The sequence below is a fragment of the Phycodurus eques genome, chromosome 13 (genome assembly GCF_024500275.1).
Source record: "Phycodurus eques isolate BA_2022a chromosome 13, UOR_Pequ_1.1, whole genome shotgun sequence".
NCBI lineage: Eukaryota > Metazoa > Chordata > Actinopteri > Syngnathiformes > Syngnathidae > Phycodurus > Phycodurus eques.
Genome location: NC_084537.1, coordinates 20408316 through 20434556, shown reverse-complemented (window position 1 = coordinate 20434556; position 26241 = coordinate 20408316). Strand labels below are relative to the sequence as shown.

The following is a 26241-nucleotide window of genomic DNA, read 5'->3' as shown; positions in this document are numbered from 1 at the left end:
CCTGAAATAAATCCCCTTTGCCTTTCACACAGAACCCAACAAAAGAGGCTGCAAATGTGCATGCTTTCACACAGCATCACAGATTTCGGACACTAATTTTCTTTTGTACAGAGAACCTACAAAAAAATCCTGCATCAGTGCTGTAAGAGAAGATAGGGCATTTCTCCGCTTCTGTTTTTCAAACAGAACCCAGCGAAGCAGGATTTTAGCGTACCAGCGACGCAGCATGCCCCTGTGCCGCGCCCACAGGTCTTCGCGGCGAGCTTTTGAGGCGTCTCTCAGCACGTACGTGAGTACAGTATGTGGTCGTGGGCTAAAATGGCCTTCTGCGCTAATTGAAGTCAACGAGCCGCAGAAGTGGGCGAGTGGGTTGCCGTGGAAACACAAGCTGGAAAAGTGTAGCTGGGAGAAGGCCTGCGAGGTGGCTCAAGAGGTTTATGTTTAGAAGCACCGTGTGATGACATCACAAGACGCCTGACGTCAATTGACAAAGTGTATGGTTACCTTTCACCATTGAAATTGGTTAAAAAACGTTTTTTAAATAAATATATATATATATCTGTATATCATCATCACAATCATCATCAGCCATTATCTATCCACTGCAGGATGAAGGCCTCTTCTTCACGTTTCCAACTGCGACAACATTTTGCAATTTGTTGCCAGTGTATTCCGGTGTGATTAATGATTCCATCTGTCCATCTGCTTTTAGGTCTTCGCCGTGGCCGCTTTGAAATAGTTTCACAAGGATCTTATTAAGTTCGTTCCCTCCTGCTTTAAGCATTTCAACAGAAATTTCATCCAGACCGCAAGCTTTTCCGAGCCTTAAGTGAACTAATAGCATTTAACCTCTTCAGTCAGGATACATGGAACTGGGTCGGCTTCCAGCTTTCCAGTAATCATTCGGTGAGGCTCACTGTAGAGGTTTGTCAAAAATTCTTGAGCTCTTCATTGTGTGTGTAAAATTCTTGAACTCTACTTCGTGTGCAGTTTGAACAATCCCGCTTACAATTTCGTCGTTGTGTGTTGACAGATCTGTGTCTTCCAGCGTTGGAAGAGCTTTGAAGCGACTCGCCAATTGTATTTGAAGCTCGTCGCTTCTTTCTTGAATTAACTTTAATTTGGTAAGCATGCTCTTGAGAAGTTTCTTTCGTTCAAGTTGGCAGTTGATTTGCACTTGGACCCGAACCGATCTGCGGTCACTTCCAATGTCAAATTTGTCGAGGGTGGTGCAATCCGTAAAAATATCCTTTGTCGTTGGACAGGAAGTTGTCTATGATGCTAGTGTTACCTTTGGGGCTTATCCATGTCCACTTTCTGTTCCATTTCTTGTATGTATATATATAGATATATATCTATATCTATATAGATATATATCTATATCTATATAGATGTATAGATATATAATTCTAACCTTACTGGAAACAAAAATGAATGTTCTTGCGTGTCATTTAATTTAATTTAAAGTTTGCGATTTTAACGCCTTTGGAGGACATTAACAAGTTATATTATATGGGTTATTATTATTTCTTAAGATTTATTTGAAATTTCAAAATCAAGTAGAATGGAGTCATCACTTTTGTATCTTATTGGGTCTATTTTTCACTGTATTCAAAATTCATCATTTTAGCCATATTGGACAATATTAAAAGCATCAAAATTAAATTATGAATTATTTTATTGGATTCAATTATAGATTTAAGACCTCGCCAAAGTTTCTCCAATTTTAACATTTACAGAAGAAATAAAGGAAATGAAATTATATATATATACTTTTTATTAATATCATTATATTTGGGGGCTGGGGTAATTATTCATTTAATTTAAAATTAAAATTTTAACCTCACTGGAGGTGTTCAGAAATTAAATAAAGTTTAATTACATAAATTATTTTTAGTTTTTCTATTGGAGATACATTTAAGACACAAATTGAATTAAAATGCTCATTTTATTTTAGTTAAGAACATTAAATAAATTAAAATGAAAATATTAGAATAATATACATTTTCATTTAAGTTTTAACATTATATGAGAATATTAATATGTTAAACTAAATGAGTAAATCATTATTCGTTTTTTAAGGAGTTGATTATATATTTGTTTTTTTTTGTACCCTATCTGGAGAATATTGAGAAATGAAATGAAATATAGTGTAGACTATTTTATTGTGTTTAATTATGCATTCATCATTTTAACCTTACTGGAGAACATAAAACTACATTCATTACATCAAATACTTGGATTTTTGTGTGTCTTTTATTGGGTGAAAAGAATCTATTTGAAAATCATCAAAAATGATGAAATGATACATTTGTCATGATGAGCATCACTTCTCATCTGAGAGAAATCCCAATGGTCCGTCCGCACCACCTTTGTGACGCAATATGTCTTCTTTCCGAATAAAAAGATTAAAACCAGTACCTCAAAACATATCTTTTAATGTAAGGCAATATCTGTCAAGCTATTTACATGCAGAATTCCGACACGGTGCCCTACACACTTGCGAATGTTGCGGTGATTTGATTTTGTCGTCACGCTTCGGCGTGTGCACATCAACCCGCCTTGCGCCACCCTGGAAGTGCAGACATCCAGTGCAGAATCTCCGTCGTCTGGCTTATGTCACTTTGAAAATAACACTCCTGATCTTTGGAGGCGCTGCGGGCCGACGATGCTCTGGCCGTGTCGCCATGGAAACAGCAGCCATTAGGCGACCATTTCGCTATTTACCTCCAGAAAGAAGACGGGCTGTCGCGAACTGTGACCCTCCTCCTCCCGCCTCTTCTTTTTCTATTCTCAGAGCTTTCCAGTCCTTGTGAGCTTTAAAAGGAAGGGATTGGCTGCATATGTGACTTGGGGGCTGCATATAGATAAGTTATATCAAGACACAAAGCAATATGATAACAGCGCATTGCTTGGAAACATTATGTGACACCTGTGGAGACACGTACATATGAAATTGGGAAGAAGGTGGAAGCTTGTTTCTGGGAAGGAGCATCCATCAGATAACATATTCTGCATGTACTGTATGGATACATTTTCCTTTCTTTTTCTAATAATAAATATAATTTTATATATATATATATATATATATATAATTTGTATTTATTCATACTGTATTTTAAATATATAATTAATCAAGCTATAAAGTGCATCACATCCGTAGCATATATCGTACAGGTTGTTCGACAGTAAAGTCATCCGCATTCAGTATAATATAATTGGAGTGTAACAGACCTTCATTTAAAATTTAGATTTACGGTAACGGTATTTATATACATTTTTCCTATTGCACAAAAAGCACTATTGGGGAACTTGAGTGTAACACTTTTTCTTTTTAGAATTTTCATACAGATTGTAATTTTTTTATTTTTATTTTGACTGTATCAGTCCTTTGTGAGTTTATTTGTATATAAATATTTTTTATATTACATTTTGGACATTTCTATAGAACAAACATGTTTCTGAATAGAAATGTTTAACATATTTTGTAATACACAAATATTTTATGTTTTTGTCTATTGTATGTTATAACATAGTTAATTATAGTTTTATAGAGATGTGTGTTTTTGTTTTTATAAACATTTTACATTACTTTTTTAAATTTGGAGTGAAATGGTTATTTGTCAGTCAAAATCACTATTATACATATATTTAAATATTTCTTTATATATTAAAATGTACATATTTTATATTACATAGTTGTGATTTTTTTTTTTTAAATACACATTTTCAGTGTTACTTTGCAGGTTCACCTAGCAAGACTAATATAAATAGCTGATGAAAACGGTTTTTGCTTTTCTTGTAATGGAATGTGTCTTTTCAGTCTTTTAATCTCCTGGTTTTTGTTTTGTTTTTTCATTTTAAACAGCAAAGGATTACTTCCTGTTGAGTTGGTTGAGTCTCCCAGTTCTCATAGTTGTGTTCCACTGCAGCTGCTTAAGTAAAAACACTAAAAAGCACATTTATACTACAACTATTAAAACTACCAGTACTACAGAACTACTCGTAAAACACTCGCCTGGTGGGGGGGGTGAAATGAATGAAAACTGTAATCTGGGACATCAAAGTACTACAAATGAACTGCCCTGAGAGTTTCCAGTTGGGACGCAGGAAGTGATAGCTAGAGAATGATACCCCAAGAATCAGCACTCACGATTGAATCCATTCTATGTTTAACAACAAACTAACTGACACAGGCCTGACATTAACACGACAGGGGGCTGCTTGGGTTTAGGACGGGTGACACACACACACACACACACACACACACACACACACACACACACACACACACACACAGAGAGAGAGATAATCACAAACCTGCAGGTAATGGAGGTGCGCATACACATATTAGAGAGACAGGTTGATGTCAGCGTTGATGTGTCCGGTGCTCTCTATTGTCTTGGAGCCTCTTTATTCACTTATGATAATGAAGTGGCACAAAGGGAGAGACAATTGTTGCGACGCTAACATAGAAGCTACAGAGTGTGCGAGGTCCGAAACGTCTCGAGTGCAGCACAGCAAGACAAGTTGCTCCCTTATTGATTTACCAACCCCAATTCCAATGAAGTTGGGACATTGTGTAAAATGTAAATAAAACATTACATACATTTTGTAATTCATTTCTGTAATCTGATTACATGTAATTAGTTATTGCATCTTATTGTCCAAGATTTTGCAGTTGATTTAGGACAATTTTGATGTGCCGAATTCGAATATCACATTGGTTTTGATCAATCAGGTCAACTTTTTGAACTATGGCCACATGTTTTTGTTTCACATGTACAGGTACTTTCACTTTAGAGGTTCAAATAAACAGAGGTCCATGCCCTACATTTTGACCAATGATGACATAACATGCAATATACAGGTTTAATTTGCTTTTGTCAATGTCTACTATTCAACTTACAGTAAGCAAAGTTGGTAACATTTGATGAATCAACTCCTAACAACTTGGCATAAAATCCTGACCTGAACAAGAGAAACGGTGATTGTCATTTTTGGATTCAGAGATGCAAAATTATCCACAATCAGGTGAGAAAACATAGACAACTTAAAAATGTTTTTCGTAACCCAGTGTGTGTTTTTGCTCGGTATATTGTGTGTGCGCGTGAGGTGTTGTTCTAGCTAGGTGTCCGTCTGACAGAGGCCGCTGCTGTTCCTCAAGGTTAATGATCTCATTGTAAATCATGTCACAATCACCCGTCCGCTACCGCGCTCTGCTCTCTTTTCCTTTCGACTCTCGCGGCCGTGCATGTAGGTGTGTGCGTGCACGCTGCATGCTAATGCTGGTTCTCCATTTGCAAATGGGCACATTCGCACGTGCGCACACGCTGATACATGCCTTTGCACACCCACGTGCACGCCGACTACATTTATTTTTATATACTTAAAGATGCAGCGAACTGCAAGCCTCGCTGATATTCACACACACGCCAGTTCACCCCGTGTATGATGAAATAGGAGCCGCTTCACCCATGGATGAAACAAGGCCTGTGTACGTCAAAACCTTTTCCTGGAAGCTGACACGTGCGCTGCTGCCCTGCCAACTCAATGCTGATCGGCCTGCCTGGCTCAATGAGAGTTCAGGACTACAGTGGATTTAAATATCATCGATAGAGAACGTTCTCATTGCTCATTGTGGGGTTTCATAGCTGCATGCAGGGGCAGCATCTATTAATAGCTGCACTGAAGAAACGCAACGTGCCCTGGATCAATACATGCAATATGCGATATGGGGAAAGATGATAAGGAGGAAGAAAACAGCACCACAAAGTGGTTTCATAATCAATTGAACCCAAAGATAGAGGAGGCGGGGACGCTGCCATACTTGCAAGCCAAAACAGTCGACCACTCACAATAGGCAAAGATAGGAAAAAGGAAGGGATTGGTCACCCCCTAAATACCGTATTTCCTCAAATAGCGACTGAACCGCTAGTACAGGCCGTACCTCAAATTTGTTTACAGGGCATATAACGATAGTTAGGAGACTCTTCATATATTTTGCTTCATTGTTACATTTAACCCTGTGTTTTTCCGTTACATTCTATGAAGACTTTTCTTTGTTCATCAAACTTAAATCGATATTTCAAGTTGAAAATCAGTGTAAAATTAAAACATTTTGATAAACTCTTCTTTTTTTTAACCCTTCATAGCTCATACTGGAGCAATGTACACATTCTTAGTACTAACAAGCAAAGAAATGATAAATGACATACATGGTCATTGGTTTAAAGAATACAAATAAGCACATACAGAATATGATAATACTGCATCTCTACAGTGGTAATCATAATTGCATCACACCAAACCCAATTATAATCACTTTTGACAGTAGTAGAAGGCAACCATAGGGAAATGTAAATCAAGATCATGTTTTGGACACATTTAGCGAGCGATTCTTCTCCAGTAAAGGCTCATCGTACAATTGTGTTACATCAAAAATACAAATACCACAACTTTTGTTGGTATTGTGAATACAACAATTAAGGTTATTTTTTTTGCATCAATGTGATGAACAATGTTGATCTGACAGCAAATACATTTTCTGGAATTATCATCTTATTATTTTTTATGGAACAATAAAGATGATAACAGAAATCTCTCAGACAAAACCAAATTGCATTCACTGAAATGCGATCGATCACAACTCATAGTGGGAAATGTGCTCCAGTGTCTCTTCATACATTCCCATTGTAAAAGCAGTAGCCTTATTCAGGGACCAGTAAAAAAAAAAAAAAAAAAAAAAGAAAGTTTCAACGAGAAATAGCAAATAAGAAACAGTATGTGGATGCTTGAAATGTCCCCCCCCCTCCCCGCACCCCAAAAATGAATAACGACTATAACGGTGGTTAACATTCCATATCCACTCCCCTTTAACCACACAAACATACACTTGAGTTCTTGAATTTTACAGCGATTCCATGACGTCAACGCTGTTGTTTTTTTTGTCCATGATCGCGTCTTTATTCTTTTTGCAGGAAAAGTCCAATCTTTCACAACTGATAAGTAACTGAACCGAATCAATAGCTCATTTGTCTCAAGGCTAGAATGCTCGCAGCATTAATATAATAAAACTTCCAGAAAAAAATTGGTCGGTGTGCAGTGATGGAGTAAAAACATCAATGTGCGCTGGTTATCCTTAATAGGTGACACTTTATGCTTAATTCTACCACAGACATGAATAAAAAGGTAACGTACGGTCTAATTCAATAGATTAATAACTGTCAATGTGTTTTCCACTGTGTTCCTATGACAACATCATCCGATGTGCCTGAGTCCATGATGTTTCTAAAGTGCCCTCAGCTTTCATCGACTCTGCCTCAAGTTACCTTACACTCCCGACAGCGTTGATGGATGCATCATCAACTGTTTGACTTGCTTTTGCTCTCACGGAAGGCCACCTGCGTCCACAGCCAGATGATAAATCACCCGCTTGGAGATGAACCTGGACGACAGGAGCATGTTACACCGGGTATTGATGCTTCCTGCTAAAAGCTTCAGAAAAAAAAGATGGCAAAAAAACAAACTGTGGTGATTCAAGCACATGTGGACTAACCTTGAAAAGGAGTTATCAAAGATGAGTGTGTACTCTCCTGGTTTTCGGACTTTCATTTCTCCCTTTATTGTCTCCTTGTGGGAGTTGCAGCGAGTCAGCGGGATCAACACCTGACAAAGGGCAGACTCATTTAAAGGAGACATATTACGCCACTTTTCCACAAATTAAAACAGTTGCCAGGAGTCTTCATAAAATGTCAGTACAGTACACTTATCAGCCTCTCTAAACACCCCTCTTTAGAGCAGACGATATTGGGGATGCTGTCCTGTATCTGTGTCTTGAGGGTCCACTGTAGTCCTTCCGTCATTTGAGAAAAAGGAAAATAGCGGCTCTGTGCCCAGGTAGCTGTCATCGGTGCTAATCTAAATGAGCTAGACTCCGACGTAACAGTAGAGCCAAATTGAGAACGGCTTGCTAAAAGACACATTTTCTGAAATAAGCAGTTGTGTAATGTCACACTTGATAGGGTTCAGGGGCTCCAGAGATCAAAATATGTGTAAACAAGCAGTTAAAAAAACTATTATCCAAGCACTACGGACAAACAAATATATTTTGCGTGTGTTTGTGTGTGTGCATGTGTATGCCAGCGCGTCACCTTAGCCTGTTCGAGTGGCGTCTGCGCACTCTCCCGGAAAACGACACTGAAGGAGATGCCTTTGGGTTCTGAGGTAAACGTCCAAGCGACGGTGGCGCCCGGCCAGCCCGCGCTGATGGGCACGGTGCTGTAACAGCTCGACTTGATGAAGAGCTCCCGCGAGCTGTCGCCGAAGTCCAAGATGTCGTCCACCGCGAAGCGAGACGCCAACCTAAAGCAAAAGACCACAAACGCCAAAGTGTCATCATGCAAGACGGAGTACCTGAAGAAAACTCACCCAACCAAGGGGGAGAACATCCAAACTACACACAGTAAGGCTGGAGCCGAGATTAGATTCCCAAATTTCAGAAGTGTGAGGCAGACTTGCTAACCACTAGTGTACTGTACCGTCCTGCCTGAATCCCACTTCGGGCACCAATTCTCTTTGAGTTCTTCAAACGTAATAATGATACTATTTCTCTAAATTTGCCTGGTGAGCATTTGTTTCTTTGGCTCCAGCAAAGTGAACGTTCTCTTTGTCAGCTTTTGTCATGTCATTCACCGCGTAAGCGTTACATTTCATACGTTTCACATCATTTCTCACTTCCCATTTTGACATGAAACAAAACCCAAAACATAACAAAACAACTTGCTTCTGCCGTCCAGCCGTGTGACAGCATGTAAATGAAACGCTGTGGTGTACATTTTTTTTTAACAAATTGAAAAATTTACGTCAGCTCTCCCGACTTGAGGAGGCAGATCTCGGCATCCTGCACAGCACCACGGCGGTCCCGGGGGTCTTCGGATGGGAACTCTCCTGTGCTGGCGCTGCTGCTGCTTCTGCACAGGACAAGGAAATCATACAGAGTCAGGGGCTAATTTGAGCCTCCAATCAAAGTTAGCAAAGGCCAGACTGTCAGATGTCTCTAAAAGATTATCCTGAGAATTACCCTGTTGTGTGGGCTGTGTTAAGAGTGCTTTTTCATCCCCATTCAGCTCGGAAAACAGTCGACAATTGAAAATGCTAAACCTTTACGATCTTTATGAGCGTGGTCAGCACCGAGTGGAGAATTGCCGAAGACAGACAACAGTCAATGATAAAAAATGACATGGAAATTTCGCAACTGTGATGTAAGTACCAGAAAGGTTAACAGTTAGCCTAGCTTCTATTTCTTTTTCTAATGCTACTCTTTCCCGTTCTTGTTTTTTTCTGGGAGTCTGAATGTCTTGTGGCACCACCTGACTGCCACAGGTCAGTCTTGTTACTACAAAAATCATCCGAGTTGGAGCAGGAGATTAGCAATATTGGTGTGGGTGCTGTGTTGGTCATCTCAAGTACACCACAATTGATATTTTTCGCTCGTCATGAATGGGGTCTCTTACATTTTAGAAATCAGTTGAGATGTTTTGGACAAACCTATCAAGACGTTATGGACAATTGTCAGCTTCCAACTTTGTGGAAACGGTTTGCCGGAAGAACCTTTTCTGTTCCTAGTGCATGAAGATATGCCTGGAAGAGTTTAGTCTGGAATAAATCCCTCAAACACCTTCAGGATAAACTAAATTAAAGATTATAATATCCAACACCTGCGACCTCACAAATGGGTTTCTGAATGAATGCCTCATTGTCCCAATACGTTTGTGCATACAAGTCTATTTCTATAGTCGGGCCTTCAAATTGCAATCTAAACGGCAATGTTGTTGCAGGAATTCTTATTTGTTAGCTCAGTTTCTGAGGTTGAAATTCAAAGGCAGCACCCACGCAAAATGAGATACGCACAGATGTGCTGCCTCCTGCTGTCCATGTCCAGGAGAGCAGGCAGTGGTAAACAAGTCACCGTCAGAGACACCGCTCACTTCCTCCTCTGTGATGATGTCAAACAAGCCATCCTCCAGTTTGTCGCCTTCATCTGCCCCTGGAGAATACACACCATATTCCATAATCAACAAAATTGCACATTGTGTAATTTATGACCAAAACCAGACTCTTCCTTTACCCAAAACGTTCGTCACGGCTCTCAGAGGCTGCAGCAGACGACTGAACGCCGAGCCAGGCGTGCTGGTGACGGCGTCCTCCTGCAGGGGGCGCTCAGCCTCTGCGTCGCGCTGGTGGCAGCAGTCCCGGCAGCAGCGCTCTCTGGTGCCGCCCGGCTGGTGGCTCGTTGCGTTGGTCAGGCAGTAGTAGCAGAAGGGGCGGCCACAAAATCTGAAGGAATAAAAGTCAAAGTCAGTCGCTATTCTGTAATTCTTTAATATGCAATTTAAAAATAACATTTCAAGCAGCACCTTATGATATGGTAATAAATATACATTTATTTATACCCATAAAAGCCTGATTACATTACATTATTTCTAAATTAACCCCCCTATTATGCTGCAACTTAAAATAATTTTATTTAGGAAATCCTTTAATATTAAAAATTGAAAATTAAACTTCTGCTTTTCTTTTTAATTTTTTTAATAACATGCATGATTTACGTTAATTATTCAAAAAACAAAAATTACATTCAGTCAGTTTTTGATTTCTGAACAAATATATCGGGAATTTATTTTTTTTATTAAACTACTGCTGGTCTTATTGTTTTTAAAAAAATAGAAAATGACTATTGAATAACATGTATACTTTATCTTATCTAATTATTTGAAAAAATATGTTTTTAACTTTCTCGTTTATTTATTTGAAATATATTTTACATTAAGGAGCCCTCTCTCTCTCTCTCTATATATATATATATATATATATATACACACACACACATACACACACACACACACACACACACATTTTTTAAGCACTTCTAAATGATGGAGAATGCTTTATTAAACACCTAATGCACAGTGTGGCAAGTCTAATGTGGCATCTGTCTGACCTGCAGTTGTGCTTCCGGAGCCACCAACCAAACGGGGTGTGGCAGCCCAGGCAGTAGTTGACGTCACGCTCTGTCTCTTCATCGCGCAGCTTCTGCTCAAACTCGAGCGCGTCTGTCTTCTGCCACAGCACGTCTTTGTCCCTGTACAAATATAACGCTTAAAAGTCCATAAGAAAGAAGAGAAAGAACAATTGTCAGTCACATACAATGCCAAAAAAAAAGCACCCACGTACCTGATGAGCTCCACGAGCCTTTCCTCCAGGTTAACCTTGGTGCGATAGAGGTCATCGAGTTCGGCAGCCGTCCTCAGGTCGAAGTTCTGCTTGTCCAGCGTCACCCTCTTCAAAGTATCCCTCAGCTCCTGACAGGCCCGCTGAGCCGCGTCGAGCTCCTCCTGGCATCTACGCGCAAAATACCGGTTGATTAGTGACAAGAAACAAAAATCTATTAACAAGAATTCCCAAGTGGCCTCCGTGCAGTTGTTATTTGTACCCTTGAATTGTAGAAAGAAAAGAATCCTTGAGGAATAACAAACACATGGATGATTGCTAACAACCATTACCTCTCAATAAACATGGTTTACACAAAAAAAGTAGTATCTTTAATTCCAATCAAACCGGATGATATGCTGTCAATACAAACAATGTCTCGCCTTGATAAATTCCTTCTCAGATGGATTAGCTCGTCCTCTTTCTGCTGAAGGAGATTTTCCGACTGGGCCATCTGGATGGTTTTCTCAGCGAGGTGCTGCCGGTATCTCTGCGCCTCAGCCTAGCAACGGTCACATACAGTTACATGATGTTTTTATGCAAAGATAAATGGAACAGCTCTAGAGAGTTGCATCCACGATTCTGTCTGAAAAAAAAAGGCAATAATGCTCAATTTTGATCCATACCGTCAAAAACCTAATTATTTAAAATGTTACTTACTGTGGTTGTAGTTACTTATACTTTGAAGTTCTGAAATATTTTATATATATATTTTTTTTTTTCACTACTTTAGTACTGTTGTAAACTCTCAAAATGCCCCCCCCATAAAAAATTAATAAAAAATAAAGCCACTGTATCTCGCTGGTGTATAATTAATATAGCTCTGTGACTGTCAATCAAAACTGAGCATTATTATCTTTGTAAAGGATACATTTTTGGTACATCTCTTGTACTGGATCACATCAGAGTGAATGCCTGAGACATGAGCATTGTGATTACTTCACTTGTTATGTCATAGGGCAGTGAATTATAATTATTATTATTATTATTATTAATTTAACTGCATGTGTGTGCATGCATCTATGTATCTGTGTGAATGAGTGGCGAGAGGAGACTGATTTTAGCTACTTGTAAATAGGGTTGGGCATCGAGAATCGAGAACCGATTGCAACCAGGACTAACGGTTCCGGTTCTCCCGGAACCGCTCAAATTTAAAAATTTCAGTTCCCAGTTTCGATGCCTCGTCCTTCAGCCGGGAGGAAGAAGTGGCGAAAACCAACGAAGAAGCGGCGTAAACCAACGGAGAAGAACGCGCACGATGACGTGCTTGTGCCCAACGGCGGCTGCGGCGAACAAAGTGTGTCTTCAATTTGTTCAAATTAATGACCAGTCACCTTAGTGCAATACTTGGAATAAGATTACATTGTGCAAAGGAGGCTTTCACGATGTGCAGTGTCTGACGCACGCCGAGCTTCAGCCTACACCGCGCGGAGCTTCAGTGAAGTCAACTCTCAGTCAACTGGGTGAGTGAAACAATAAAATAAGTCCATGCCAACATTGGGACAGTTAACAAGGTAAATGGTTGCTTGCACTGTTGCACTGAAGGTTTTTAACGTTTATTTTAGTATTCAAACCAACGTAAGCGCTGATGACAAAAAAAAAACAACAACAAAAAAACCTTTTTAACATCAGGCTAAAACGTCACCGTAGCAACTAGGTAGGGAAAGGAAGCAGCGTTTTATAGCATTTGGTTCCTCTTTTAACAATGCTTTTCTTAACTTTTAGCTGAAACATTAATTAATGAATATTAAGTCAATTAGGCTAGTTCCACAAAGGTTTTAGGTTTGATATTGATACTGGTTATACAGAATCTCGAGTCAAATGTTCATTTTAGTCTACGCTGCGGGCTGCTAAGAAAATGGATGTTCATAATTTGGACACCTTTTATTTAAACCATGCAGACTTTTTTGACCCAGCCCCCTAAAAGAATCGGAATCAAGAATCGTTTGGGACCAGTATCGAAATAAGGAATTGGAATCGTTCAAATTCAAAGGATGCCCAACCCTACTCGTAAAACACTTTGAGATTTGCATATCATTGTATAAAAAATGCTCTATAAATGACGTTTGTTTGATTGATTGATTGACTTGTGACAAAGACATTTTAGGGATACACTAAAAATAAAACAAAATAATTACAATGAGGGATTAGAGTCGCAATCTTACGGAAATCAAGTTGTATATTTTGAAGAAAAGCAATTGTTTTGCAAGAAAAAGTTTAATATTTGAGATTGAAGTCAACATTAAGAGAATACAATAAATTCAAGTTGAATATTTTTTCTCAATAAAAGTCATAATACTAGAGGACTAAAGTTGGATATTGTTTAGATCAAGTTTTATATTTTTTTTCGATAAAAAGTTGAATATTTTCCAAATTAAATTTGTAATATTAAGAGAATAAGGCCAGATATTTTTAAGAAATAACATTATTTTTGGAGATGAAGTTATATATTTAAGAAAACACTGTATATTTTCAAGATAAAAAGTTTTACCATTCCAAGAATAAAGTCCTATTTTATGAGGGGAAGATAGAGGAGCAGTTTGTTAACTGTGTAACAATGTGCAATATAGATGATCTCATCAAGTTAATGGGCGTATTTTGAAATTCACTTGTTACAATGACTATGCAGAAAAAAATATGACTTAAATACTGAAAATATCCAACTTAATTTTTGAACATCTATGACTTCAACTTCGTATATACGTTTTCATTTCAGCATGCCCCTTATAGTGCTTCCTAAAGAATAACAGCTGGTGTCAAAGTTAAAAGAACTCTGCATGGAGTTGTGCAAGGTATCCTCTCACCTCCAAGCGCTTTAGTTTCTTCTCCACCTCAACTGCTTTCTCCTGCTCGCTCATCATCTGTAACCTCTCATCCATTAACTCTTCGTTGACACTCTGAATGACCAAACAAAGGTATCATGACTATTATCGTGCGAACAGCGTTGCTGATAGCCCAGAAGCGCTGTGATTTGCTGGACCGACCTGCAGTTGGCTGCTGTGGCTGATAGTCTGATTGCTGAGCTCCAGGCGGAGAGCCTCGATCTCCCGGCGGGTCCTCTCCTGCAGCGTCTCCGCCTCCTCCTGGGCATCGGTCAGCATCTCCTGCAGCTTCTGCGTTGTGGCCCAAAGGTCCTCCTGGTGACAGAGCTTTCCGAGAAGTTGCCGATTCTCCTGGCGGAGCTGCTCTGCGCAAGCGTCCAGCCTGCTCGCCTCCTGTGCGGCCTCTTCCTGCCGCGCTTGCTGCCTCTTTAAGTGGTTCTCCCATCGCAGGCGAGCCTCTTCGTTCTCGGCCGTCAGCATGCACACGCGAACGCCGAGCTCTGCGGTTTCAGTGTTGGCCCGGTGCAAGGCCTCCCCGGAATCGCTGTTCTCCAGGCACAAGGCGTCGTAGCGCTGCTTGAGATTGCGCAGCTCCTCCCTGCAGGCCGTCACCTCGGCAGCCAGGCCCGCCCGAGCCAGAGCCTCGCCGTCTCGCTCACGGATCAGGGCCTCCTCGCGCTCACGAGAACGCAGGATCTCGTCTACGTGCCGTCGGTTGAGCTCCTCCACTTGACCTTTGAGCTGTTCTGCCAAGACTCGCAGGTCCTCTCTGGAGGCCTCGGTCACCTCCTGAAAGGCCTGAGCTTTCATTCTCTCCTCCGTCCCAGCCAGGAGCTGAGCCCTGAGCGCCACCACCTCCTCCCTGAGGCGGTGTACCTCCCTCAGGTTGAGCTCCAGCTGAGCCTCGGCGATCACGAGCCTGAACGGAGCCTCTTTGGTCTCAGAGGTTAAATGTTCCTCATGAAGCTTTGGCATTTTTTCATTGCTTTCCGCCGCTCCTTTCTCATCATGCTGCTCCGAGCTCCTGCTCTCTAGCTCCTCAGCACGAGCCTGCAGAAGAACACATTTAGCCATCTGCTCTTTGAGCTTGACCTCGGTTTGCTGGAATTTCACCAGCAACTCCGCATGGCTTCTTTGGGACTCTGTGAGGCTCTCGTCCAGATTTGACAACTTGGCGTTTAGCAAGTCCAGCTCCTCATGGGCCTCAGCAAGTTGTTTTTTCAATGAGCACTGGACCTCGAGAAGCTCCCGGTTTTCCTGCTGCACACTCTTCTGTTGAGCATCCGATCGCTCCTTCTCAAGAAGAGCCTTCTCTACAAGCTCCTCTAAATGGCGGTTTTCGTCCAGAAGCTTCTTCTCGCGATCTTCAACGCACAGATCGGCAGCTTCCACCCTTCCCATCAGGTGCTTCTCGGAAGCCCTTAGAGTAGTGAGCTGGTCTAACAAGGCTTCCCTTCCCCGAGTCATCTCGGCAATACTGTCCTCCCTCTTTTTGACCACTTGCAGTAGCGCAGCATTTATCCCCTTAAGCTCACAGCACTGAGCTTTGTAGCAATCGATGTTCCCGGTTTCCTCAAATGCATTCACGTCGTTTTCATCGAGTTTAGAAATTGGACTTTCTTTCTTCAGCTTCTCCAAGTGTTCTTCCAAATGCTTGATTCTCTCGGCGTTGACGGAAAGCTCTATGTCCCTGCTTTTTAGGGTTTTTCGCAAATCCAGCAGTTGAATCTCCAGGGTTTCATTCTGGCTATCTCTATCGATACATCTGCGCTCTATCTCGTCACGTTCCTCCTGAAGCCTCCTCCTCAGATCCTCCGCCTGGCGTTCTCTGCACTCCAGCGAAGCCTGCAGGCCCTGAAGTTGCGCTCTCAAATTCCCGCTCTCCTTCTCTTTCAGCGTCAACGCGCCCTGAATACGACCGACTGCACCCTGGAGTTCCTCTAAGCGTTTGAGGGTCTCCTCGCGCTCGTCCTTGCCCCGGGATTTGACGTCAGTCAGTTTCTCCGTGCAGGTCCTCAATTCTTCCTCCCTCAGTTTGAGCTCCTGAGACACACGCTCACAATGCCTTGCTCGGTCCTCGGCCTCCCTCTTGGCCTCCAGCCTCTTTTCCTCCGTTGACTTCAGTTTCTCCAGGAGTTCCTGGATCTTCCAGGCCGAGTCGCAGAAGCTTGTCGTTTGTTTGCCCTTTTCTTTAATAGTCTCGTCCAGCTTAGAGAGAAGCTCCATGTTTTTGTTCTCAGTAGCTGCGAGTCTGTCCTGAATTTCACAGTTTTTTTCTTCCCAACACGTTTGATAGTGGTTACGGACATCCATGCTAGGAGTGACTTCTGAAGGGTTTGGCAAGCTGATGGTCTTCTGAGATGCTAGCAACTGGTCGTTAAGGTTCTTGACGACATCTTTCAGCTCGGCCGCCTCTTTGCCTAATTCCTCTACCTGTCCCAGAAGCTCTTGCTGCCTGAGCTCGGACTGGTCGAGCTGGATGCGGAGATTCTCTGCAACACTGCAAGGGGATGGGTCTTTCAGAGCAAGGTCCCCGAGAAGACTCAAGTCTGGAATTGGAAACTCCTGTGACTGAATGGTAGATGAAAAAGGTCCTTCACATAGTATTCAAAAAAAAGGTATTTCTTGCGTAATGCTTTATACCTGGACCAGACTGTTGACGCTGGAGCAACAACTGGGGGGTCGCCACAAGAATGATGATGAGCCAGCCCCTAATGTCCGTCTTTCATGTCACGAAAAGGGGAAAATTGGTTTATATGAGTGACTCAGGTGAATGCCGGTGGAGATATTTTTAGCTTTACACCACGCACTATATCGGCAAGTAATGACACACTTTTTCCCCCTTGCAATGTGTGAGGTCGCTCATATTTTAAGAATCCGTTAAAGCCCCTGTGAACTGAAATTAAATGTCTCATCAATTTGACACACCACAGAGAGGAGTGTTGTTAACAACCTACCTAACTTGATGATTTAAAAAAAATTATAAAAATGTACAAAAAATAATAATCGCTAAGTATATAAACACAGGCTTCAAAAACTTGAAAAATCAAGCCATCATCTCCACTTTCGAATGCTATGCATGTACCCGCTGAATAATGCACTGATACCACGCCCCCGTCAACTGTCAATCAAATACCACTACGTCTAGCATCTTTCTCATGCCTACCCATCCCTAAATGTTTGAGCCGTGAAAATATATCTGCTTAAAGTCTTTGAAGGTGTTTTCAGCAACTACCTTTAATAATTTAACTCATACATTTAAACATGTATAATGTATTTAGAAACCAATTACTCAATTCACTTTATACGGTTTTTAGGATGTTAAAAATCACCATGTCTAGAGTCAAGGTTCCATCTGAAAAAAAAAAAAAATACAAGTGAGCACCATTTACCTGGCAAAGGCCGGCCAATCGATGTCGAGATCGTAACCTCGGGCTGCAACGTCAAATTGGATTTGATTGAGCTCGTAGAGGTGATTAATGATGTTCGAGGTGAGGCTTGAGTCGAGGAAGGGACTCCGGGCGTAATACCAGTCACTAAGGAAGACAACATTTTATAGGAAAACATTACCTATAGATTGCCACTGGTGGTGGTTGATCATAACTGGTGTGTTCAACTGGGGTCGGTAGTTTATGACAACATTTCATTCATATGGTGGGAATTTACGTAAATTAAATTTGTACGCGAGTCGGAATGCGACATATTCTAGAAAAACAGTAAATAGGGCATTAACTGGGCAGGCCTTTTTGTGCCAAGTGACCACATATTACGCCGCTTCACAATAGGGGCTGAACCGATTAGGAGATTCTTTGAAGTGATGACGCAATGACGGTCAGCGCGTGACGTCGATTAATTGCTAATCACATGGTTTTGCAATTTGCATTAACAACATGGATGCCTGGAAGGCAGCAGGAGAGTAGGGGGAAGGATCCTCGCGGCCAATGTGCAGCTGTGCCTCAATTTTGTGTTAATATCCATCCATCCATCCATTTTCAACACCGCTTATCCTGGTTAGGGTCACGGGGCGCTGGAGCCTATCCCAGCTGACTTCGGGCGAAAGGCGGACTACACCCTGAACTGGTCGCCAGTCAGTCGCAGGGCACATATAGACACGGAGAACCATTCGCACCCACATTCACACCGTCTCTGAGTGGGAACTGACACACCAACTGGGAAGAGTCAGTGTGCTTGTGTGTGGACTCTGTTGAGGAGGAAGGCAGAAGGTGCGCAGCTGCGGACAGCAATTTGACAAGTGAAAAATATCAACAAACACCTCGTCTGTTGGGACCATCATAAACTGAAGACCCCCTGTATAAAACTTGTTTCTCTTAAAAAAAAAACTTTTAGAAAAAAGCTCCTATGACGTTTTTCTACTGAACTTTTTCTCGAAAACATGACTATTTTCTCAATGCTATTTGTTTTCTTTTTTCTTGAAGAGTAATAAACAAGTTTTTCTAAGCCATAATAACAGTAAATATTTTTATGAAACACAATTCTATGAATGTAAAACAAATGACAAACAGCAACTATGGCGGGATGTGAGCATGCCTTTTTGTGCCACGTGATCACGTATTCCTACGCCTTGGTGCAGACTAGTGTATTAACATTCATAACCTCAAACTCACATATGCCAATACCATAACAAATCAAGGAATCATGTGCAGATACAGACAACAAAAGGGTTCCACTGGAAGATGGTTGACTTGAGCTCGCATTCATCAAGGTTACATTAAAGGTCGAAGCAAATCTACTGATTTGAGTTTGGGAAGCGAGAAGTGGCGGTACGAGTGCACGGGGCGTATGTTCAATCCGTGAAAAGAGAACTGAGACATAAAATCGAAACACGAAAGTCACGCTTCTTGAAAATGGCATAAAAATATGAGACGTATGAAACAGCTACTCACCTTGTGACTTTCTGATTGATGAGACACTGCTGCAGCGTGTCGGCGAGACGCTGGTGAACCAGCGAGTAGCGAATGAAGGCCCTTCCTTTGCCCAGGGAGGTTTTTAACTGAGAACACAACACACACGCGAGTCACAAAAAGAAACTTTTTATGTGCCCAATTTTGACGACAGATAACAAAATGGCATCCTGTCTATAATCCAAATTGACTAATCCAATGAACTGTAATCTCAAATGAACCTGTGTAAACGTGTTCTTATGTAACAACAGATTCCTGGGACGGGGTGTCAAAAAATGCCTGACCGCAGGTCTCATCGGCGCACCGAGCCATAATCTGCCGTGTCAGTCCGTCGGCAAACTGACGTCTCCGGTGCTTTAGCAGATGGAGGGATTTACGTGAAACAGACTTTTAGGTCTGCTGTGAGAACACCAGCTGGAGACTTACTCATATTTGGGACCGACTGATATTAAACAAAGGCCTAAGGGAGTTAGGAATAAATCTAACGAGCCCCGTCATCTACATTTTTAGATTTGGCAATGACTTAGTTGAGTGCACGTGATGCACGTGTGGCCGGCAGTCACTGTTTTATTGGCCCGTGGCATATACTAAAAATGTAATACAACATGGCCCGCTGAAGCAAGTCATAATGTTACATATGAAAATAATACTAATAACTATTTTCTTTGGCAGCTACTATTTAACACCAAGCCGAGCTTGAGGTTGTCTTTATGTATATTATGGCCAACACTCAGTTGCCTTGAGCATGTTTAATAAACGTTAACCTTTGAAGAAAAAAAGGGGGTTAAAAGTACACAAATAAAAAGCAGAGTAAAAATGTAATTTATTATCAGAAATCAAATAAATACATCAATAAATATTTATAAGTATATACAAATATTTTAAAAATAAAAATAAAACACAATACAGAAGATAAATAATAAATAAAATATATGAATAACACCCCAGGCAACTAAAAGCCTTAAAATATATTTTTAAATTAAATTGTAAAATTATTGTTGAGCGTTAAAGGAAAATGACTTTTGGAACACAGATGCCAACATGGATCGCGTGGGCCTTATGTGCATCTGTGGTATCAAGTTAGCCGACTACACTTGTTGGAATGCTTAGGAATTCACAATTCTATCCCCATAATTGTAGTAGTATTTTTGTATATTTGAATAAAATTAATGTATTTTTCTAGCTTTTTAAGTATTTTTAGTCATTCTCAAAACCTTTATAATCACTATTCAATTTAATTACTACCCGTCCATGAGTATTGTAACCTTACTTCTTTGATTGGCTGGGTTCGACTGCTTTATAGTGAGGTGTCTATTTTGACTTAACAATGTTACCAAACATGGTTTCTTGCCATACAAGATATACCGTAAAAACATAGCAGTTCTAAACGTCTCCATAAGGAAGTCGTTGGATCTGTTTAAGCAAATCCACCTTGTTATAAGGCGCACTACAGAGCCAAACAAGTCCTCTTTTAAATTGCGCATAAACTCATCGGAAAAATCTACCAAGTTTGACTAGAGCCACAGTTTGTGCTCTAAGATTGAGAAGCTCACCACTGTGGATTCCCGGGAACAAGCGAAGGAAGGAAGAGTAGTTGCAGGTGAAAGAATGCAAGTGAATCGGTCCAGAGTGAGTGGCCGCAGGATTAGTTACATGATAATACGCTCTGTGTATTTGTGTCTGTGCTTGCCTCATACGGCATACTGCGTCTCAAGTGTGTGTGATAGTGTGTGTGTGTGTGTGTGTTTTGCAGAGCAGGATTACCTCAGGGATGGACTTTACAAAACGGATGCCATCGTTAGCACCCTTGATCTTAATCAGGCAGTCGCAGAAGTAATCCCAGTAGTCTTTTCTCTGGCCGAGAAAGGTTGTCCTCTCCTTCAGGTCAAACTGGAAACAGTGTTGTTTAGAACTACTTGAGGACAAATCAACAGCGCACAGGAGACATATGCATTTTTTGTCACAATTTTAAACCATTCCCATGTTTCTTAAACATGCTTTTGTCAAAATTACAGCTAACTTCTCTCCCTTTATCAACCCTTGCTAAAATTAGCCTGTTTTGATGGCATGGTCCTCACTCATGCAAATGAGTCGCAGCTCAGCCCGCCCCATCTTCTGCGGGATCAAATGCAAGTACGGCTTTAGTCGCCCTGACGACTAGAGGCGGAGCTACTCTTTTTATTTCAAAAAACACACTTCATCCCCAAGCCGCCAAAATCACATTTGTCAGTTTGTGTGCGTGGTGCAGAAAGCGGACAAATCGGCAAACACAAATAGTCCCTCCCACCAATTCATTAATTCCATTACTATGCCCGTCCTGAGTTTGTGTCAAGCTTCTCAAGTACCATACCTGCAACAGGTACTCGAGTTTGTAGAAGAACTTGCGTAGGTTGGTGCTGTCGTCAGTTACGGGCTCCGAGTACTCGTTGTGCTCTTGACTCAGCTGAAACACAGCATCTAAAAATAAAAGTAAACGAGGGATCACACATATTTTCTTTTTCTTACAAAGGAGAAATATATGAAAAAGGTTATCGTCTCACAAGGATAAAGTAATATATTTTCGAGATTCAAGTCTTTATTAAGAGGATAAAGTCATATTTTGGAGAAGAAAGTCATATCAAAACAGCTAAATTTCAAATTCTGGTCACAAATGCGATGAATCCGTCTCCGTCAAGCAAGTACTGTATCGCTCGATTCCTGGCATACAATTAGCAACTAAAACTCCTTTCAATCAAAAGGTCAATAATCGCTTCAAATTCCTGATATTGATAATAACCTGCGGCGTATTTCTTATTTTGCAAACCTATACTCAAGCATAACTTCACAAGATTACTGCCAATCCAGACAAAAAAAATTATTGCTCCTCTATCATCCCCTCACTTCCCCATGTGAAAATACACATTTATTCTTGTACTATTGTCTTTACTCTTGAAAATATGATTTATTTAAAATATATAATTTATTTATTCTCATATGACAATTTCAATATAAAAAATACTTTTTAGTTTTGTAATATTATTACTTTAATCTTGAAAATATACAACTTTAAAAAAATATATATTTGTCTCATAATAGTACGAGTAGTTTTTTAAAAAATGTACTTTTTAGCTCAAAAATTTACCTTTTTCTTGCAATATTACGACTTTGTGGCAGTGTAATTATTTTGTTTTCTTTTCAGTGGCCCTAACACTCGTAGTTTATTAAATATTTTGGTTACCTGACGAGAGTCAAAATGATATAAACAGCCTACAAAATAATGCAAAGGGATACAAGTTTGATACATACTTCTGAAATAACACATTTTCTCAAATTATCTTTAATTACATTATGTTAATATTAACATTAAACAACAGTGCACAACTGTGAAGACAGCATGTTAATGACTTCACCCAACAGATTATCACCAATGATTCAACACGGTAGAAAAGAGACACATATCAATATGCAACACTTTATTCCTATAAAGCTCTGCAAGCGTCTATATTTTCAAATGACCACGTTTACAACATTCCTAGGAAATCCCAATGTCAAATCACCAATGAGCTATTTTTTTCCGCGGGCGACGTCATGTGGTGCTCGCTGGGGGCTTCTTGGTGCCCGTGTGTACCGTGTCGGTGACCCCAGATTTAGCGTGTTCAATGAACCAAACGTGGATGTTTTTAGAATGAAGGAAGAAGCCGGAGTACTGTGTGACAACATAACAAACTCAACACAGGAAGGCCGGAGCTGTGATTTAAACCCTGAACGTCAGAACTGTGAAGAAGACATGCTAGCCACGTGGCTAGTGACAACACAACCACAATGACAAACATTTCATGAAATAATTTTAACTGGCAAAGATGCTGTTGTCTTGTGTATCTTCATTACCATAGAGATCTTTGATGACCCTCTGCACCTGATTATGGCCAACCGAGGAGCCTGAGGTGGCCATTGTGCACCAATTCTGTAGGAGGAATTTCAGAAAGAAACTTTCTTACTCACACAACACAAGACAACACTGCTGTCTTTTTCTTTATGTGGAAGACACTTGATATTGGGTCAAACTGAGCAACTACTGTGGGAAAAGCAGCGTTCTTTTCCCCAGCTGACAGGCGACATTTTCGACAACTCAGGTTACAGAAACGCCATCTTTTACAAAAGGTAAAACATGTTTTGTCCATGTTTTATGTCATTTATGAGCCGCTGTAAACATGACATCGACGCGTCAGAGGAGGAGAGACGTCCCGATGCTATTTATACCAGCGACACCTGCTATCGCCTCCCCACTTCCGGGTACTTGAAAACGTTAATACACTCAATCAGGCGGTCATGCTGATAGTAAAATGAAAGACAAAAAATACCGCAGCTTTGTAATGGTTGACAAAATGAGACGTATCTGTCGTAAAATTCTCCTGAGTGATCACTTCATACCTGTGTTGTTACCAAACTAAAATCTGCTCCTGTTTGAGGCTGGTCCGACCGCATGATTGACAGGTAACGCTGACCAACCGGGTAGCCACAGCTCTCCAAAAGCTGTTCATGTTTGGTTGAGACACTGGCTATGAATAAACATACAAATGCATGTTTATTAAAGAAGAAGAAAAAGAAGAAGAAGTGGTTATAAGTTATTTTCTTTTTAATCGTATGAATAAAGAGTTAAATTAAACGTGGAGAAAATATAAGCGAAAAAGATCCACCCTGTTTACACTATAAATGTGTAATATTATAATATAGAACTACAAACTGTTATTTATTCATTATTTTCTGTATTTTGACATACATTAGCCAGCCTCAATTGGAATGGCAAAAAAATTTATATATATATATATATATATATATATATATATATATATATATATATATATATATATATATATATATATATATATATATATATAATTTTCACTATTATTTTGTAGTACTCTGTTTTAATTGTAACTAGCACAAAAAAATAAGACATTTTTGTTCATTGTATTTATTGAATCGTCACATTTATTTGATGAGAAAAGTTTGTATGGGATATTTCCTCAAAAGCGGCAGAGGTGTAACTATTGGGTGGGGGTGGATGATGTGAAATGGATGTTGTCAGCCATATGCGTCATGATTAAGGAGCCATATCCAAAGACTGCAGTGTGTGTACTAGCATTGGTGCAGGTACAGTACTTTTCTACTTTATTTTGTCATTTAATGGGGGTATTTTTCCCCCCAAATATTTTATACTTATTAAATGCAGTGATGGCGTCAATAACCAGATGTATGTGCTTTTCAGTTACACATGAACTTTTTAAAAAAACTGATTTTTTTTCCTGTAAATTAGGCCATTTATAGCAATGGTATTTTGATGACATTTTTCTTTTTTTTTTTAATTTAATTTTATTTTTTTAGAATGGACAAAAACTTCTGCGCTATTGTCAAGTGTAAATTCACACTCACACTTGTCCTCTAACATTACTCATGCTCATACATTTATTAGCCCCCCCAAAATACCCAAATTAAGCTTTTCATTATTCTTTGATACCAGAAATGAAACAGAAAAAAAAGGAAGTGACCTCTTTTGGGACACAAAGGTACTCAATCGTTCGCTATGCTCTGCTCGGGACAATATGCCAATATTTGGGACCATCACGGTTTTCTCAGATTTGCAATTCCTTTTGCGTTGACGCCACGAGGAGGAGTTGAGAGACAAAACCTTGATGAAGCACCGGCTTCATTCAAATGTCTGCCGTGGATTTATTTTGGTTTCACTGTTCAATACAACGACAAGGGAGAGAAAACGACTATTCTGCGTGTGTGTGTGAGCGTCTTTGGCGTGAGTTTAGGCCAATCGTAGCACCTTGCAAGTGTTCTGAATTCTTATGTTGGACTATCTGAAGCTCGCCCGTACCACGCCGTGGCACGTGACTGCAAAACTCATAAATCTGGGCTTTCGTAAGTCAAGGTCCCACTGTTGAAGTGTTTTCTAAGGGTGTGATGATACATATTCCGATACTGTCCAAATACATTTGGTCCTAACTTTGTGTGATCTTCTCACCACGGTAGAAATGGCAGCAGCTGAAGAAGTCACCCCTACCACAGCAACACCAAACGCGACCACTTACTGGACAGGTGGTTTTGCTGATGATTATGACGGTTATGATGTGGACTACCAAGACGAAATGTGTAACGCGAGCGCCCTGTTGGACTTTGTCAAGATCTCCAGTCCGCTCTTCCTCTCCACGGTGGCGGTTCTCGGCCTGACGGGCAACGTCCTGGTCGTAGCGATTGTGCTGAAATACGAGAAGGTCAAATCCCTCACCAACGCCCTCATCCTCAACCTGGCCGTGTCGGACCTCCTCTTCGCGGCGGCGCTGCCCTTCTGGGCGTACTACGACGCTTGGGGCTGGGCTTTGGGGGAGCGCGCGTGCAAGCTGGTTAGCTTCGTGTTCGACGTGGGATTCTGCAGCAGCGGCCTGCTCCTCATCACCATGACGATCCAGCGCCACGTCGCCGTGCTCAAACCGCTGTCCCGCCTCGTGTCAGCGGCGGGCGTCCACAGCCTGCTGGCGTCTATACTCATCTGGTGCGCCAGCGTCCCGGTGTCCGTCCCGGCTGTCGTCCTCACAGTGGTCGTGCAGCAGAACGGCCAGAGTCACTGCGAATACGACGATTCTGTCAGCAGCTTGTGGGGAATCTATCAGCAGAACGTCCTTTTCGTCCTCATCTCAGGCGTGTTCCTCTTTTGCTACCCTCGGATCCTGTGCAGGCTGCTTCGTCCTTCGGCGAGGAGACGCAAGAACAAAACCTTGAAGTTGATTTTCACGCTCATGCTGCTCTTCTTCGTGGGCTGGGCTCCGTATAACGTCACGCTCTTTCTTAAATCTTTACGTTTCTGGTCCCAAACGCCCGTGGACTCTGAGACCATGGCGGAGCACTGCGCCAGCCACAACCTTCTGGACTTCACCTTTTACATCAGCAAGCTTTTGGCCTTCTCGCACTGCTGCCTCAACCCCGTCCTCTACGTGTTCGTGGGCTCCAAGTTTAAAAGTCACTTGAAGAAGATGATGGGGTGTCAGCGTCGCAGCGACGGCGGCGGTGAAGGCGGGCGACGGAACCGACTAGTCATCACATCCCTGTCTAGCGGCGACGACCTGTGCGTGTAGCTCAGTAACCTTTGGTACGCGGCGTACGCCTAACAAATATCAGGTTCATGTAACTGCTAAAGCGGAAAAGTGAACCCCCGCTATTCACGGAGGATACAAACCGAGCTC

General features: G+C 41.1%; 2 protein-coding genes across 2 annotated transcripts; one reads left to right on the top strand and one right to left on the bottom strand.

Annotated features, from left to right (window-relative positions):
• Positions 1 to 6829: 6829 nt before the first annotated feature.
• LOC133412088 (FYVE and coiled-coil domain-containing protein 1-like) lies at positions 6830 to 23485 on the bottom strand. The gene is made up of 18 exons (XM_061695146.1): positions 23426 to 23485; positions 22883 to 22958; positions 21366 to 21472; positions 20780 to 20905; positions 18998 to 19104; positions 17486 to 17629; positions 16737 to 16815; positions 14256 to 16664; positions 14076 to 14168; positions 11655 to 11773; positions 11236 to 11403; positions 11003 to 11143; positions 10130 to 10338; positions 9913 to 10048; positions 8865 to 8972; positions 8154 to 8364; positions 7559 to 7668; positions 6830 to 7447 (listed from the first exon to the last, which is right to left on the bottom strand). Exons 1-18 carry the CDS (start codon positions 23477 to 23479, stop codon positions 7390 to 7392), a joined length of 4455 nt encoding a protein of 1484 aa, XP_061551130.1. The 5' UTR covers positions 23480 to 23485; the 3' UTR covers positions 6830 to 7389.
• A 622-nt stretch (positions 23486 to 24107) lies between these two features.
• LOC133411932 (chemokine XC receptor 1-like) lies at positions 24108 to 26133 on the top strand. Its single transcript, XM_061694770.1, has 2 exons — positions 24108 to 24148; positions 25034 to 26133. Exon 2 carries the CDS (start codon positions 25036 to 25038, stop codon positions 26131 to 26133), a length of 1098 nt encoding a protein of 365 aa, XP_061550754.1. The 5' UTR covers positions 24108 to 24148; positions 25034 to 25035.
• The last annotated feature ends 108 nt before the right edge of the window (positions 26134 to 26241 follow it).